General features: G+C 46.2%; 1 protein-coding gene and 1 non-coding gene across 3 annotated transcripts in view; one reads left to right on the forward strand and one right to left on the reverse strand.

Moving 5' to 3' along the window:
• Window positions 1-16,427, forward strand: part of DHTKD1 (dehydrogenase E1 and transketolase domain containing 1) — a 56,879-nt gene extending 40,452 nt beyond the window's left edge. Inside the window, exons 13-17 of one of the 2 annotated variants that reach the window (XM_004049058.5) lie at window positions 3,453-3,617; window positions 8,206-8,288; window positions 9,260-9,429; window positions 13,406-13,491; window positions 14,001-16,427. In XM_004049058.5, the coding sequence (XP_004049106.4) occupies window positions 3,453-3,617; window positions 8,206-8,288; window positions 9,260-9,429; window positions 13,406-13,491; window positions 14,001-14,102 (606 nt within the window). In that variant the 3' untranslated portion in view covers window positions 14,103-16,427. Of the gene's footprint in view, window positions 1-3,452; window positions 3,632-8,205; window positions 8,289-9,259; window positions 9,430-13,405; window positions 13,492-14,000 lie in introns of those variants that run through there. The other variant, XR_010135154.1, reaches the window with a different exon arrangement.
• Window positions 6,807-6,913, reverse strand: LOC115936069 (U6 spliceosomal RNA). Its single transcript, XR_004071654.1, has one exon. It is a non-coding gene; the product is annotated as a U6 spliceosomal RNA (small nuclear RNA).
• Window positions 16,428-16,719: the final 292 nt, after the last annotated feature.

Below are 16,719 nucleotides of genomic sequence, written 5' to 3' on the forward strand. Positions count from 1 at the left end.
TGGGGGATACAGTTTCGGAGTCATCGGCCACTAGATGACATTGACAGTCATGAGTCTGGAAGAAGTCATCGAAGCAGCGAGCACAGTGGAGGAGAGAAGGTGCCTGAGCTCTGGGCCCTGGGATAGTCCAACCTCAGAGGATGCAGAGAAGAAGAAGTGAGATGAAGAAGGAGCAACCAGTGAGGTGGGAGGAAGATCTTAGAAAGCAAGCGAAGGAAACATATCAGGGAAGAGGGAGTGTCAGTGTCAATTAAGATGAGGAGTGAAGTAATCCCAGCACTTTGAGAGGCCGAGGTGGGAGGATCGCTTGAGCCCAGGAGTTTGAGACCAGCTTGGGCAACATAGTGAGACCCTGTCTCTACTAAAAATAAATAAATAAATAAATAGATGAGGCATAAGAATGAACCACTGGATTTAGAAATCAAGAGTCCATTTGTTGGTTGATGACTGCGGTTTTGATGGAGTGGTAGGGACAAAAGTCTGTCTGGGACATATTAAGGACTATCTAGAGCAACTTGTCCAACCCGTGTCCACGGACCGCATGCGGCTCAGAACAGCTTTGAATGTAGCCCAATACAGGCCGGGCGTGGTGGCTCACTCCTGTAATCCCAGCACTTTGGGAGGCCGAGGTGGGCGGATCATGAGGTCAGGAGATCAAGACCATCCTGGCTAACACGGTGAAACCCTGTCTCTACTAAAAATACAAAAAATTAGCTGGGCACGGTGGCAGGCACCTGTAGTCCCAGCTACTTGGGAGGCTGAGGCAGGGGAATGGTGTGAACCTGGGAGGCGGAGCTTGCAGTGAGCTGAGATTGCGCCACTGCACTCCAGCCTGGGTGACAGAGCGAGACTGTGTCTCCAGAAAAAAGAATGTGGTCCAATACAAATTCATAAACTTTCTTAAAACATTATTTGTGATTTTTTTTTTTTACACCTTATTAGCCATTGTTAGTGTTAGTGTATTTTATGTGTGGCACAAGACAATTCTTCTTCTTCCGGTGTGGCTCAGGTAAGCCAAAAGATCAGACACCCCTGATTCCTGATTCTAGAGAAAGGAAAGTGTATTTATTTAAACATTTTTAATTGACAAATGTACAATTGTATATATTAATAGTATAAAATGTGATGTTTTGATACAGCTATACATTGTGAACTGATTGATTCAAGCTAATTGACAGACCCATCACCTCACATACTCACCATTTTTTGTGAAGAGAACATTTAAAATCTATCCTCTTAGTAATTTTCAGGTATATAATATGTTAACTACAGTTACCATCCTGTACAGTAGATCTCCAGAACTTATTCAAGGGAGGAAAGTTCGCTTAGCATGGTGGCTCACACCTGTAATCCCAGCACTTTGGGAAGCCAAGGTGGGTGGATATCTTGCTCAGGAGTTTGAGACCAGCCTAGGCAACATGGTGAGACCCCATTTCTGCTAAAAATAAAACTAAAAAAATTAGCTGGGTGGGTGGTGGTGCATGCCCATAATCCTCACTACTTGGGAGGCTGAGGTGGGAGGATCACTTGAGTCTGGGAGGCAGAGGTTGTAGTGAGCTGAGGTTGCACCACTGCATTCCAGCCTGGGCAAGAGAGCCAGACCCTGTCTCAAAAAAAAAAAAAAAAAAAAGGGAGGAACGTCAACTTAACTCTTTTGAGGAGTTGCTGTAAATAGAACCAGAAAATGAGACAGTAGCTGGTGGGAAAATTTGTGTCAAGAGTTCTTTTTGTGTTTTGTTTTCTTTTTGTGATGGCGTCTTGCTCTGTCACCCAGGCTGTAGTGCAATGCTGCAGTCTTGGCTCTCTGCAACGTCTGCCTCCCAGGTTCAAGCAATTCTCCTGCCTCAGCCTCCCGGGTAGCTGGGATTACAGGCTTGTGCCACGATGCCTGGCTAATTTTTGTATTTTTAGTAGAGATGGGGTTTCACCATGTTGACCAGGCTGCTCTTGAACCCCTGACCTCATGTGATCCTCCCACCTTGGCCTCCCAAAGTGCTAGGATTTCAGGCATGGGCCACCGCGCCAGGCCTTTGTTTTGTGTTAAAGGTAGGAAATAAGGCCTGTTTGGTGATAGGCATGATCCAGTAGACAAGAAGAGAATGGTGCTGATAGAATAACTGAGTGATTTCCTTGCATGGGTAAAATGGGGTGGGCTCTAGTACATGATGGATTAAATTAGCTTTAGACAGCAGCATGGTTGGTGGCAATAAATGGAAGGCAGAGAAGATGGGTGCAAGTGAGAATGTGTGTGTAGATGGTCTGAGGACATGCTGTTAGGTCATTAGCTGAGAGTGGTGATGCAGGAGGAGGTCCTGAGTTTAAAGGTGTGAATTAGTCACCTGGGAAAGAAGGAGAATGAGTGAGTTAGGGAAATAGAGTTTAAGAGTCTAAGGTCACTAAGGGCCCACCTCAGATTGTTGGTCAGGATTCTAAAGTAAGACCATTGGTGTGATTTTGCGTTGTCTCCAGCTACTTTCTCTGCAGACATGGAACAGGCAGAAAGTGGGGATTAACTAGGTTTATGGGTTGGAGTGAAGGGTCATGGGAATCAAGGGTGTATGCAAAAAGAAGATGATCATGATTGAGGCCAGGCACGGTGGCTCATGCCTGTAATCCCAGCACTTTGGGTGGCTGAGGCGGGAGGATCGCTTGAACCCAGGAGTTTGAGACCAGCCTGGGCATCATAACAAGACCCCATCTCTACAAAAATATTAAAATTAGTCAGGTGTGGTAGCAGGCACCTTTAGTCCTAGCTACTTGGGAGGCTCTGGTGGGAGGATTGCTTTTGAGTCCAGAGTTTGGGGTTACAGTGTGCTATGATCATGCCACTGAACTCCAGCCTGGGTGAGAGAACGAGACTCTGTAACAACAACAAAAATAATTGTCCAGATTTTGTCAACTCGCTTTCTTTCCTTTCACTGCCTTTGGGGTAGGGTTAGGAGTTATGCCTCAGCTTTCTGTCCCACCAGGATCTTCTGAGATTTAACTTCCTTGCCCTCAATTTTTCAACCTTTCTATTAGCTGCTTTTGATTTTTTGTCTTAAAGCACGCGTGCACACACACACACACACACACACAATCGTTTTGTTTATTACATTAGGAAAGTGAGATTCTGATAGTGCTTCCTTCCCCTATCTTAACCCTGTAGTAATCAGAATATGTATTTTTTTTTTTTAAAGTCCTTTCCAGATGATTTTTGCTATCAGCCGTGTTTGGGAACAATTGTGTTAGATGACACAGAATTGGGCCAGTGGAGAAAGCCATCAGAGCTCTCCTTTGGTTAATACCGCACCGTTCATAAATTCACCTGCTGATATTTTTCTGTAATGTTGGGCAATAGCTTTTCTGCTATAATCAAGAAAACCTGTGTTTCCCTTTGGCCAGCCCATTGTCACCACGACTGAAATAGATGATCTGAACATTCTTCTCCTTTCTTGCCACTTCTCTCCCAGATGTGTGACAGTGCGGAAGAGGGGGTGGACGGAGACACTGTGAACATGTTTGTGGTTCACCCAACAACTCCTGCGCAGTATTTCCACTTGCTTAGGAGACAGATGGTCCGGAACTTCAGAAAACCACTCATTGTTGCTTCCCCTAAGATGTTACTCAGGCTCCCGGTAAGCAGAAGGTGGTGAGTAAGCCTTCCTCCTTTTGTCATTTTTTGCACTCCATTTTTCTCTATTTTCCATATCTAATTATATTTAAATTACAGAAACACCTTTTTAGTTTCAACTGACTTTGCTACTTCCATTTTTTTTGTTGTTTTTTGAGACGCAGTCTCGCTCTGTCACCCAGGCTGGAGTGCAATGGTGCAATCTCGGCCCGTTGCAACCTCTGACTCCCGGGTTTAAGCGATTCTCCCACCTCAGCCTCCCAAGTAGCTGAGATTACAGGCACGTGCCACCACACCCAGCTAATTTTTGTATTTTTAGTAGAGATGGGGTTTCGCCATCTTGGCCAGACTAGTCTCTAACTCTTGACCTCAGGTGATTCGCCCGCCTCGGCCTCCCAAAGTGCTGGGATTGCAGGCGTGAGCCACCACACCCAGCCTGCTTTCATTTTTTAAACAGCCTTTTAAGACTACCTGGAGAGATAGGTAGGTTTTCTGTCAATTGTAATGAAGGACAGGGATAGCAGATGTTATACTAGTGCCCTCCTGAGCAGAAATACTATTTAGAAAAGCTTTTAGGCTATTAGGCTGGGCATGGTGGCTCATGCCTATAATTCCAGGACTTTGGGAGGCCTAGGCAAGAGGATTGCTTGAGCCCAGGAGTTTGACAGCAACCTGGGCAACATTGCAAGACCCCATCTCTGAAAAAAAAAATTAGCTGGTGTGGTGGCTCACACCTGTGCTGTCAGCTGCTCAGGAGGCTGAGATGGGAGCATCTTTTGAGCCCTGGAGTTCAAGGCTGCAGTGAGGTATGACCATGCCACTACACTCCAGCCTGGGCAACACAGCAAGACCTTGTCTGATAAAGAAAAGAAAAAGTTTTAAAGCCCATATGGTCTAAGCACTATTTTTTTTGATAGCAGCAATTTGGGAATTCAAAGTATTTTGTTGAAAATGAGTGGCATTATTTGTCATTCTTTTTTTTTTTTTTTTCTTTTTGAGATGGAGTCTTGTGCTGTTGCCCAGGCTAGAGTGCAGTGGCGTGAAATTTATCATTTTATCATTTAACACATACGTAGGTTTACCTATTTATCTGTTAAGTGTACATTGTTTTTCAAATCACAAAAATATGCTAGTTTTCAAATAGAAATGTTCAAAATAATAAATACTACTAAGCATATATTTATCCCATCTGCTATAATTTTTTCAGGTTCATATGAGTTTTAATTAGAATTAGTATTAAATTTTTTTTTTTTTTTGAGACGGAGTCTCACTCTATCACCCAGGCTGGATTGCAGTGGTGCTGTCTCAGCTCACTGCAACCTCCAACTCCCGGGTTCAAGCGATTCTCCCGCCTCAGCCTCCTGAGTAGCTGGGATTATAGGCACTCGCCACCATGCCTGGCTAATTTTTGTATTTTTAGTAGAGATGGGGTTTCACTGTGTTGGACAGGTGGTCTCGAACTCCTGGCCTCATGTGATCCACCTGCCTTGGCCTCCCGAAGTGCTGAGATTACAGGCATGAGCCACCGTGCCCGGCCGGGAGTATTACAGTTTTTACATTTATTTGGATATGACTGCTGAGGTGAAATAAGACGTTTAGAATTTGGCCATTCAAGAATATCTTGTGCTGCTCACAAAGGTTCGAGAGTGTATATTTGGAATTGAGGGGTAGTGAAGAAAAGCTGCGAGTGATTTGCTTCCACCCCTTGGTTGGTTGGTTGGTTGGTTGGTTGGTCGGTTTTTTGAGACGGAGTCTCGCTCTGTCGCCCAGGCTGGAGTGCAGTGCTGCGATCTCGGCTCACTGCAAGCTCCGCCTCCCGGGTTCAGGCCATTCTCCTGCCTCAACCTCCTGAGTAGCTGGGACTACAGGCGCCTGCCACCACGACCTGCTAATTTTTTGTATTTTTAGTGGAGACAGGGTTTCACTGTGTTAGCCAGGATGGTCTCGATCTCCTGACCTCGTGATCCACCCGCCTCGGCCTCCCAAAGTGCTGGGATTACAGGCATGAGCCACCGCTCCCGGCCTGTTTGTTTGTTTCTTGAGATGGAGTGTCGCTCTGTTGCCCAGGCCGGAATGGAGAGCGCGATCTCGGCTCACTCACTGCAAACTCCGCCTCCCAGGCTCAAGCAGTTCTCCAGCCTCAGCCTCCGCAGTAGCTGGGATTACAGGCTTGTATCACCATGCTCAGCTAATTTTTGTATTTTTAGTAGAGACAGAGTTTCATCATGTTGGCCAGGCTGGTCTCGAACTCCTGGCCTCAAGTGATCGGGCTGACTCGGCCTCCCAAAATGCTGGGATTATAGGTGTGAGCCACTATGCCTGGCCTCGTTGTTTTAAGCAGTTTTTAGCATTCAGAGGGGAGTAGGGAGGTACTCATTCTCAGGGGCGATATTTTCATGGCCCTAAAATCAGTGCCTCCTTAAACTTTTTGCACTAGGTACCTTACTTGACTCACCCTAGCCTGGCCCTGGGAGTCAGTATCTAGTCAATAGCCAGGAAATGGATTTCAGTAGTCTTACCAATAGCAGCCATTCATTTTTAGTTCACTTATAGTGGTCTACTGGTTCTTTCTCACCCAGTGTTTCGCAAACAACCTTATATATTTTGAGGTGACCTCATAAGCCTGGAGGCATCACTGAACATTCAGGAAGAGTTAATGCAATGCCTTTAGCACCATTTTTCTGATGGGGCTCTTTTTTTTCTTTTTTTTGTTATTTTGAGAGTCTTGCTTTGTCGCCTAGGCTGGCATGCAGCGGCATAATCTTGGCTCACTGCCACCTTTGCCTACTGAGTTCAAGCAAGGCCTCAGCCTCCGACATAGCTGGGACTATTAGGTGTGTGCCACCACACCCAGCAATTTTTTTTTTTTGAGACAGAGTTTTGCTCTGTCACCCAGGCTGGAGTGCAATGGCACAATATCAGCTCACTGCAACCTCCATTTCCTGGGTTCAAGCAATTCTCCTGCCTCAGCCTCCCAAGTAGCTGGGATTACAGGCATGCACCACCATGCCTGGCTCATTTTTGTATTTTTAATAGAGACGAGGTTTCGCCATGTGGGCCAGGCTGGTCTCAAACTCCTGGCCTCAAGCAATATGCCTGCCTCGGCCTCCCAAAGTGCTGGGATTACAGGCATGAGCCACCACGTCCGGCCTGATTCTTAAAATTATGTCGTGGCACCAGGCAAAAGGTAATCTTTTTTTAAATTCATTTTTCAATTTTTATTGTCATCCTTGTGCAGGGGCCATGCTAATCTTCTCTGCAGTGTTCTAATTTTAGTATATGTGCTGCCAAAATGAGCACAAAAGGCAATCTTTTTACTTTTTTTTTTTCTTGAGATGGAGTTTCCTGTTACCCAGGCTATAGTGCAGTGGTGTGATCTCAGCCCACTGCAACCTCCGGCTCCCAGGTTCAAGCTATTCTTCTGTCTCAGTCTCCCCAGTAGCTGGGATTACAGGCACGCACCACCACGCCCAGCTAACTTTTATAATTTTAGTAGAGACGGGTTTTCACCATGTTGGCCAGGCTGGTCTTGAACTCCTGATATCAGGCAATCTGTCCACCTCTGCCTCCCAAAGTGCTGGGATTATAGGCATGAGCCACCGCGCCCAGTCTTTTTCTTTTCTTTTTTTTTTTTTTTTGAGACAAGGTCTGGCTCTGTCACCCAGGCTGGAGTGCAGTGGCATGATCATGGCTCATTGCAACTTCTGCCTCCAAGCTCAAACTTCTAGCCTCACACCTCATCCTCCTGAGTAGCTGGGACTACAGGCGTGCGCTACCACACCTGGCTAATTTTTGTATTTTTTTGTAGAGATGGGGTTTCACCATCTTGCCCAGGCTGGTCTCAAACTTGTGAGTTCAAGCAATCCACCTGCCTCAGCCTCCCAAAGTTCTAGGATCACAGGCTGGAGCCACTGCAACTGGCCAGTTTTGGTTTGTTTTGTTTCGGATGGGGTCTTGCTCTGTTGCCCAGGCTGGAGTGCAATGGTGCGATTTCAGCTCACTGCACCCTCTGCCTTCTGGGTTCAAGCAATTCTCCCACCTCAGCCTCCTGAGTAGCTGGGATTACAGACACCCGCCATCATGCCCGGCTAATTTTTGTATTTTTATATTTTTGTAGAGATGGGATTTCACCATGTTGGCCAGGCTGGTCTCAAACTCCTTACCTCAGGTGATCTGCCCACCTTGGCTTCCCAAAGTGCTAGGATTACAGGCATGAGCCACGGCACCTTTTTTTTTTTTTTTTTTTTTAATAGAGGCAGGGCACCAGTGGGGATGGTGGAGTAGGGGGTGCAAAGGGAGTCTCACTATGATGGCCAGGCAGGTCTTGAACTGGCCTCCAGCGATCCTCCTGCCTTGGCCTCCCAAAGTGTTAAGATTCCAAAAGGCTATCTTATGTAACCTCAGAAACATAGTTTTACCCTGAAGTATACAGAACTGATATTTTTTGGCAAGGCATTATGTCTATTAGGACATGTGTCTCCTTGCAGTGCTAGGCTGGAACTTTGGTACTCGTGTTTGATAGTGACCCTTGTAAGTGACAGCATCACCTCTTTCTGTTGCTTGCTGGATGTGTGGCCTCTTCTCCCTCGTAGGCAGCCGTGTCAACTCTTCAAGAAATGGCACCAGGAACAACATTTAACCCGGTCATTGGTGATTCATCTGTGGATCCAAAAAAGTAAGATATGTATCTCTGTTTTCATATTCTGTGGCAGAATTTTAATTAATGGGAAAAGTAGTTCACATTAAGAGATCACAGGTGATGCAGATCTCCCCTCTCCTATTTTTATTTATTTATTTATTTATTTTTGAGACTGAGTCTGGCTCTATTGCCCAGGCTGGAGGGCAGTGGTGCAATCTCAGCTCTATGCAACCTCCGCCTCCCGGATTCAAGTGATTCTTGTGCTTCAGCCTCCCAAGTAGCTGGGATTACAGGTGCCCGCCACCACACCCTGCTAATTTTTTTATTTTTATTAGAGATGGGGTTTCACCATGTTGGCCAGGCTGGTCTCAAACTCCTGACCTCAGGTTATCCACCCACCTCAGCCTCTGAAAGTGCTGGGATTGCAGGCGTGAGCCACCATGCCTGGCCTCCTCTATCCTAAGTCCTTTAAGTCAGTGGAGTATGAGTTAAGTGTGGGTGGGAAAGTGGACTTTGTAGGCGCATGTTGCTGAAGAAGGATCCCCAGGAATAGCCTGTGACTGAACTCGGCTGCAGAGACCCCCACCACCTTGTTCATGAGGACTTTAAATCTGCACTGTCTCCCCTTTCTTCTGACATAATTCTCTTTTTTTTTTTTTGAGGTTGAGTCTTGCTCTGTCGCCCAGGCTGGAGTGCAGTGGCGCGATCTTGGCTCACTGCAAGCTCCGCCTCCTGGGTTCACACCATTCTCCTGCCTTAGCCTCCCGAGTAGCTGGGACTACAGGTGCCCGCCAGTACGCCCGGCTAATTTTTTGTATTTTTAGTAGAGACAGCGTTTCACCATGTTAGCCAGGATGGTCTCGATCTTCTGACCTCGTGATCTGCCCGCCTTGGCCTCCCAAAGTGCTGGGATTACAGGTGTGAGCTACAGCACCTGGCCTCTTCTGACGTAATTCTTACTTTAAAAAATTTCTCCCCCACCCTATTGTTCCTTTTCTGTCCAACAGGGTTAAGACCCTCGTGTTCTGCTCCGGCAAACATTTCTACTCCCTGGTGAAACAAAGAGAATCTCTGGGGGCCAAGAAGCATGACTTTGCCATCATTCGAGTAGAGGAACTCTGCCCCTTCCCGTTGGATTCTTTACAGCAAGAGATGAGCAAATACAAACATGTTAAAGGTAAGAGGTTGTTCTCATTTGGGTTTTGATGTTCAGATACCCGAAACCCATTTCAGCTCTTTTAAATGAAAAGACATGGTGGGGGTTATTAGAAAATTGAATCTTGGGCCGGGCGCGGTGGCTCACACCTGTAATCCTGGCACTTTGGGAGGCTGAGGTAGGTGGATCACAAGGTCAGGGGACTGAGACCATCCTGGCTAACACAGTGAACCCCCGTCTCTGCTAAAAATACAAAAAATTAGCCGGGCGTGGTGGTGGGCGCCTGCAGTCCCAGCTACTGGGGAGGCTTAAGCAGGAGAATGGTGTGAAACTGGGAGGTGGAGTTTGCAGTGAGCCGAGACCGCACCAATGCACTCCAGCCTGGGTGACAGAGTGAGACTCTGTCTCAAAAAAAAGAAGAAGAAAGTTGAATCTCGGCCGGGTGCAGTGGCTCACACCTGTAATCCTATCACTTTGGCAGGCCAAGGCAGGTGGATCACTTGAGGTCAGGAGTTTGGGACCAGCCTGGCCAACATGGCAAAACCCCATTTCTACTAAAAATATAAAAATTAGCTGGGCATGGTGGTGCACGCCTGTAGTCCTGGCTACTTAGGTGGCTGAGGCAGGGGGATCACTTGAGCCTGGGAGGCTGAGGCTTCAGCAAGCCCAGATTGTGCCACCGCACTCCAGCCTGGGCTACAGAGTGAGACCCTGTCTCTAAAAAACAAAAAAAAGGCCCGGCACGGTGGCTCACACCTGTGATCCCAGCACTTTGGGAGGCCAAGGTGGGCAGATCACTTGAGGTCAGGAGTTCAAGACCAGTCTGGCCCACATGGAAAAGCCCTGTCTCTACTAAAAATACATAAAATAGCCAGGCTTGGTGGCGGGCGGGTGCCTGTAATCCTAGCTACTCCAGAGGCTGAGGCAGGAAAGTCGCTTGAACCCAGGAGGCGGAGCATGCAGTGAGCCAAGATTGTGCCGCTGCACTCCAGCCTGGGCGACAGAGTGAGACTCCATTTCAAAAAAACAAAACAAACCCAAAGAAAACAAATAATCCAATTTTTCAAAATGTGCAAAAGCTTTGAGTAGGCACTTCTCCAAAGAAGTGGATGGCAAATAAGCACTTGAAAAAATGCTCAATATTATTCATGTTAAAAGAAATAAAATTAATCCAGAATGAGCTATGGCCACACACCTGTTAGAATGGTTAAAACTAAAACAAAACTAAACAACAGACTCATGCTATGAGTGTTGATGAGGAGGGAGCAGAGCCACTGGAACCCTCACTCGCCGCTGGTGGATGCAAGCTGGTGCAGCCACCTTGGAAAAAAGTAAGTTTCTTATAAAGTTAAACACCGAGTTACCATATTCCCCTAGCAGTCTCACTCATAGGTATTTACTCAAGAGAAATGAAAACACATTCACAGCCCAGGCATGGTGGCTCATGTTCGTAGTCCCAGCACTTTGGGAGCTCGAGGCAGAAGGATCACCTGAGGCCAGGAGTTGGAGACTAGCCTGAGCAATACAGCAAGACCCTGTCTCTACAAAAAATAAAAGAAATTAGCCAGGTGTGATAGCACATGCCTGTAGTTTTAGCCTACTCGAGAGGTTGAGGTGGGAAGATTGCTTGAGCCCAGCAGTTCAAGGCTGCAGTAAGCCGTGATCGTACCACTGCATTTCCAGCCTTGGTGACAGAGTGAGACCCACTCTCTCAAAAAGTTTTATTTAATTACAAAAGAGAAAATAGCCCAGGCACGGTGGCTCATGCCTGTGCCAGCACTCTGGGAGGCCGAGGCGGGTGGATCACTTGCGCTCAGGAGTTCAAGACCAGCCTGGGCAACATGGCAAAACCCCTTTTCTAAAAAACAAATAGAAAAATTAGCCAGGTGTGCTGGCATGTGCCTGTAGTCCCAGCTATTTCGGAGGCTGAGGTGGGAGGATCACATGAGCCCGGGAAGTTGAGGCTGCAGTGAGCTGTGATTATGCCACTGCACTCCAGACTGGTTGATAAAATGAGACCCTGTCACAAAAAATAATAATAAACAGGTTTACGGAAAAATCTGTGGGCAAGTGTTTATAGCAGCTTTATTCCTAATTGCCCCAAACTGGAAACAACCAAAATGCCCTTCAACCAGTGAATGAATAAACAGTTAGTGGCACATCCGTATAATGTGCTACTCAGCAACGGAAAGGAGTGAACCATTGCTGTGCATAACAACGTGAATCAATCACAAATGCTTATTACAGTTCCAGGAGCCCCAAGACTGCATGATTTCATTTATATGACATTATGGAGAAGAAAAAAACCGTAGCGATAGGGAAAAGATCCGTGATTTTCAGTGGTGGGGGTGGGAGCTGGAGTCGACTACAAAAGGTCAGGATGAGGAAATGCTGGGGGTTGATAGAACTGTTCTGTATCGTGATTGAGGTGGTGGATACATGACTGTATTTGCCAGGAAAAAAAGAGACAAGCAACACTATGCCATATTGGAAAAGCATATATTTAATTGAATTTTAATATATAGAGAAAAATCTCTCTAAACGTATCTCTAGATATTCCCCTTCCTGTTTTGGTGTATGGATGCACCTCAACTTACGAGGGGGCTATATCCCAATAAATGCATCGTAAGTTGAAAATACCATTAAGTTGAAAATGCAGGCCATGCGCAGTGGCTCACGCCTGTAATCCCAGCACTGTGGGAGGCTGAGGTGGGTGGATCACCTGAGGTCGGGAGTTTGAGACCAGGGTCACCAACATGGCAAAACCCCGTCTCTACTAAAAATACAAAAATTAGCCAGGTGTGGTGGCATATACCTGTAGTCCCAGCTCCTTGGGAGCCTGAGGCAGAAGAATTGCTTGAACCTGGGAGACGGAGGTTGCAGTGAGCCGAGATTGCGCCAGGGCACTCCACCCTGGGCGCCAGACTCTGTGTCAGAAAAAAACAAAAACATGAAAATTTGGTACAGGCGGGGCGCGGTGGCTCACGCCTGTAATCCCAGCACTTTGGGAGGCCAAGGCGGGCGGATCACGAGGTCAGGAGATCAAGACCATCCTGGCTAACACAGTGAAACCCCGTCTCTACTGAAAATACAAAAAAATTAGCCGGGCGTGGTGGCGGGCGCCTGTAGTCCCAGCTACTCGGGAGGCTGAGGCAGGAGAATGGCGTGAACCCGGGAGGTGGAGCTTGCAGTGAGCCGAGATTGCGCTACTGCACTCCAGCCTGGGCGACAGAGCGAGACTCCGTCTCAAAAAAAAAGAAAAAAAGAAAATTTGGTACATATACACCAGGGAATAGTATGCAGCCATGAAAAGGAATGAGATCATGTCTTTTGCAGGGACAGGGATGGAGTTGGAGTCCATTATCCTCAGCAAACTAACACACGATCAAAAAACCAAATACCGCATGTTCTCACTTATAAGTGGGAACTGAATGATGAGAACACGTGGACACAAGGAGGGGAACAACACACAGTGGGGCCTGTCCGAGGGTCACGGGGGAGGAGGGAGAGCATCAGGCAGAATAGCTAATGGTTGCTGGGTTAATACCTAGGTGATGGATGATCTGAGGAGCAAACCTCTGTGGCACACATTTACCTACATAACAAACCTGCACATCCTGCATGTGTACCCCAGAACTTAAAAAAGAAAAAAGAAAATGCATTGAATACACCTAAACTACAAAACACAGCTTAGCCTAGCCTGCCTTAAACATGCTCAGAACACTCACATTAGCTTATCGTTGGGCACAATCATTTAACACAAAATCTATTACATTTTATAGTGAAGTGTTGAATATCTCAGATAATTTATCGAATACTGTACCAAAAGTGAAAAACAGAACTGTTGTATGGGTACTTGAAGTACAGTTTCTAGTGAATGTGAATCCCTTTCACACCATCGTAAAATTGAAAACTCCGTCGTAGGTGGGATCATAGTAAATTGGGGACCGTCTGCATGTGTCTACTTGAGGTGCTGAAAGAATTTCTTCTCTCATAGATCATATTTGGAGTCAGGAGGAACCTCAGAACATGGGTCCATGGTCATTTGTTTCTCCAAGGTTTGAAAAGCAGCTGGCCTGCAAGGTAATCACACGTTTTCTCTGGTAGTGTTTTGTGTGCATGTTGTTTTTCTTTTCTTAATTTTTTTTTTTTTTTTTTTTTGAGACAGAGTTTCACTCTGTTGCCCAGGCTGGAGTGCAGTGGCGCAATCTCAGCTCACTGCAAGCTCCACCCCCCGGGTTCACGCCATTCTCCTGCCTCAGCCTCCCAAGTAGCTGGGACTCCAGGCGCCCGCCACCACACCCAGCTAAATTTTTTTTGTATTTTTAGTAGAGACGGGGTTTCACCATGTTAGCCAGGATGGTCTCAATCTCCTGACCTCGTGATCCGCCCACCTCGGCCTCCCAAAGCGCTGGGATTACAGGCATTGAGGCACAGAGCCCTGTCCCTCTAATCTCTTCTGTGTAACTCATTATTTGAAAGAGGTGATTTATGGTTAAGCTAAGAGAAATACATGCACTGTCTTGTTGGAACTAAGCAGAGCTCTGATCTAGTCAAAATGTCATTTTATTTCTTCTCTGCTGCACTTATAGCTCCGTCTGGTGGGCCGGCCCCCTTTGCCAGTACCCGCTGTAGGAATTGGCACAGTTCACTTGCACCAGCATGAAGATATCCTCGCCAAGACCTTCGCTTGATGATGACTTTTGAAGAAACACTATTTCTCTTTAAGAAAATGGCCATTAAGGCCGGGTGGGGTGGCACATGCCTGTAATCCCAGCACTTTGGGAGGCCAAGGCTGGTGGATCACCTGAGGTCAGGAGTTCGAGACCAGCCTGGCCAACACGGTGAAACCCCGCCTCTACTAAAAATACAAAAAATAGCCGGGTGTGGTGGTGGGCACCTGTGATCCCAGCTTCCTGGGAGGCTGAGGCAAGAGAATTGCTTGAATCTGGGAGGCGGAGGTTGCAGTGAGCCAGGATCACACCATTGCTGTCCAGCCTGGGTGACAGAGCAAGACTGCGTTTCAAAAAAAAAAAAAAAAGCCATTAAAAGAGGCCTCCTTCCTCCACTCTCTCAACCCCTCTGTTGGGTAACATGAAAAGACTGTATTCCTCTAAGATGTTGGGATTGATATACATGATTTAATAACCACGGGGAACTGGTTATGAATATGTGAATGCAACCAGCAAATTTATCCTTGAAGGTGTGATGGTAGAAATAGGAAAACAACAAAAGAAAAACAATAACAAAAAAAGAAAGTGTGATGGCTGGGTGCAGTGGCTCACGCCTGTAATCCCAGCACTTTGGGAGGCTTAGGCGGCTGGATCACCTGAGGTCAGGAGTTCAAGACCAGCCTGGTCAACGTGGTGAAACCCCGTTTCTACTAAAAATATGAAAATTAGTTGGGTGTGGTGGCATGCGCTTGTAGTCTCAGCTACTCCGGAGGCTGAGGCAGGAGAATTGCTTGAACCTGGGAGGCAGAGGTTGCAGTGAGCCGAAATGGCGCCACTGTACTCCAACCTGGGCGACAGAGCAAGACTCCATCTCAGAAATTAAAAGGAATGTATGATAGTGTTATGGATTTTAGCTCTGAGTGAGCTGGAAAACTAGGTCATTATCTAGATGATTTCAGACTTCACCCTAATTGACCATATATGACCAGGAAACACTTCTGAGTTTACAGCTCCGTGGCGATGACCTCAACACTGCCTCTTGATTTGTTTGATGCATGTCACTTTCATTAATTTTCCCCCTCCTTTTTGAAAGTCCTGTGGCAGTACTAATATTTTCATTTTATGTAATCTCTGGTGCTGCTTTCCAGTCACTGTATGAAGTGTCTCCCCAACACTAGCAAATCTAGGTCCTACTAAATACAAATCTTTGGGTGGATGATCTTCTAGTACTGTATTTTTAAATTAAGGAGTTTTAGTGATAATGAAATTGATTTGTAGTCTGTTTTGCCGTAAACTTGTTTTTCTTTGAATTGTTCTTATAGTGATATCTTACTATTTTTAACTGTCTGGGGTTTCTGATATGGGGATTTCAGCCCCTGGTTAATCAGTCTTGTCCCTACAAGTCCCTGATGCAGTATGTTTATTTGTGATGTTTAAAGAACATTTCTTGGCTGGGCGCTGCGGCTTGCGCCTGTAATCTCAGCACTTTGGGAGGCTGAGGTGGGTGGATCACCTGAGGTTGGGAGTTCGAGACCAGCCTGACAAAACATAGTGAAACCCCGTCTCTACTAAAAACACAAAAATTAGCTGGGCCTGGTGGTGGGTATCTGTAATCCCAGCTACTCGGGAGGCTGAGGCAGGAGAATCGCTTGAACCCGGGAGGTGGAGGTTGCAGTGAGCTGAGATCCTGCCACTGCACTCCAGTCTGGGTGACAGAGCAAGACTCCATCTCAAAAAATAAATAAATAGAAAGAGAGAGAGAGGAAAAAAAAAGAAAAGAACACTTCTTTATTTGAGGGACTTTCCCAACACCAGGTGCTTGGGGATTTCTTAGAGATCACCAACCGACTCCCTCACTGTGAAATTAAACCAAGTACTGGAAACATAACTAAACAGCGAACCATGTAGCTTCACCTGACTCAGTGCTGGGGGCCTCTACCATCTACTGTTCTTGTGTCATGATGCTTTTTCTCTGAAGTGGTGTGGGAAGTACCAGGGGACTGGCAGAAGCCCAGGCCCTCTCTACTTTTACCAGCAACTGATCATGCCTTTCAGAATCCATGTACATATAGGCTGTTCTAGCCACAGTGGTAGATTTATGATTCACATCCGAAAGTGTGCCTTTGTTATCAATTTAACATTTCTCTAGTATTCATATCCCTTTTCTTACCATATACCTCAGCGTATCCTTCCTGTGTCAAGCCTTATAAATCATGTAATTTAGTGCCACTCATGTAAATCAGTAAAATCACAAAGGTCTATTTAATGAAAACGATTTACCAATGTTTTTTTTTTTTTTTAACAAGAAAAAAAATAAAAGCACATTGTCATTTTTTTTTCTCAGGACTCCTGGACTTCTTGAATTAAAAGATTTCAAAAGTCTAAGCACAAAAATGAGATGGAAGATTAGATCTTTGTAAAAGGTTAGTTTAGGCTGGGCGTGGTAGCTCACGCCTGTAATCACAGCACTGTGGGAGGTCAAGATGGGTGCATCACCTGAGGTCAGGCATTCGAGACTAGCCTGGCCAACATGGCTAAACTCCATCTCTTACTAAAAATATAAAAATTAGCAGGGCATGGTGGTGCATGCCTGTAATCTCAGCTACTTGGGAGGCTGAGGCAGGAGAATCACTTGATC

Source organism: Gorilla gorilla, chromosome 8 (genome assembly GCF_029281585.2).
Source record: "Gorilla gorilla gorilla isolate KB3781 chromosome 8, NHGRI_mGorGor1-v2.1_pri, whole genome shotgun sequence".
In the NCBI taxonomy this organism is placed as follows: Eukaryota; Metazoa; Chordata; class Mammalia; order Primates; family Hominidae; genus Gorilla; species Gorilla gorilla.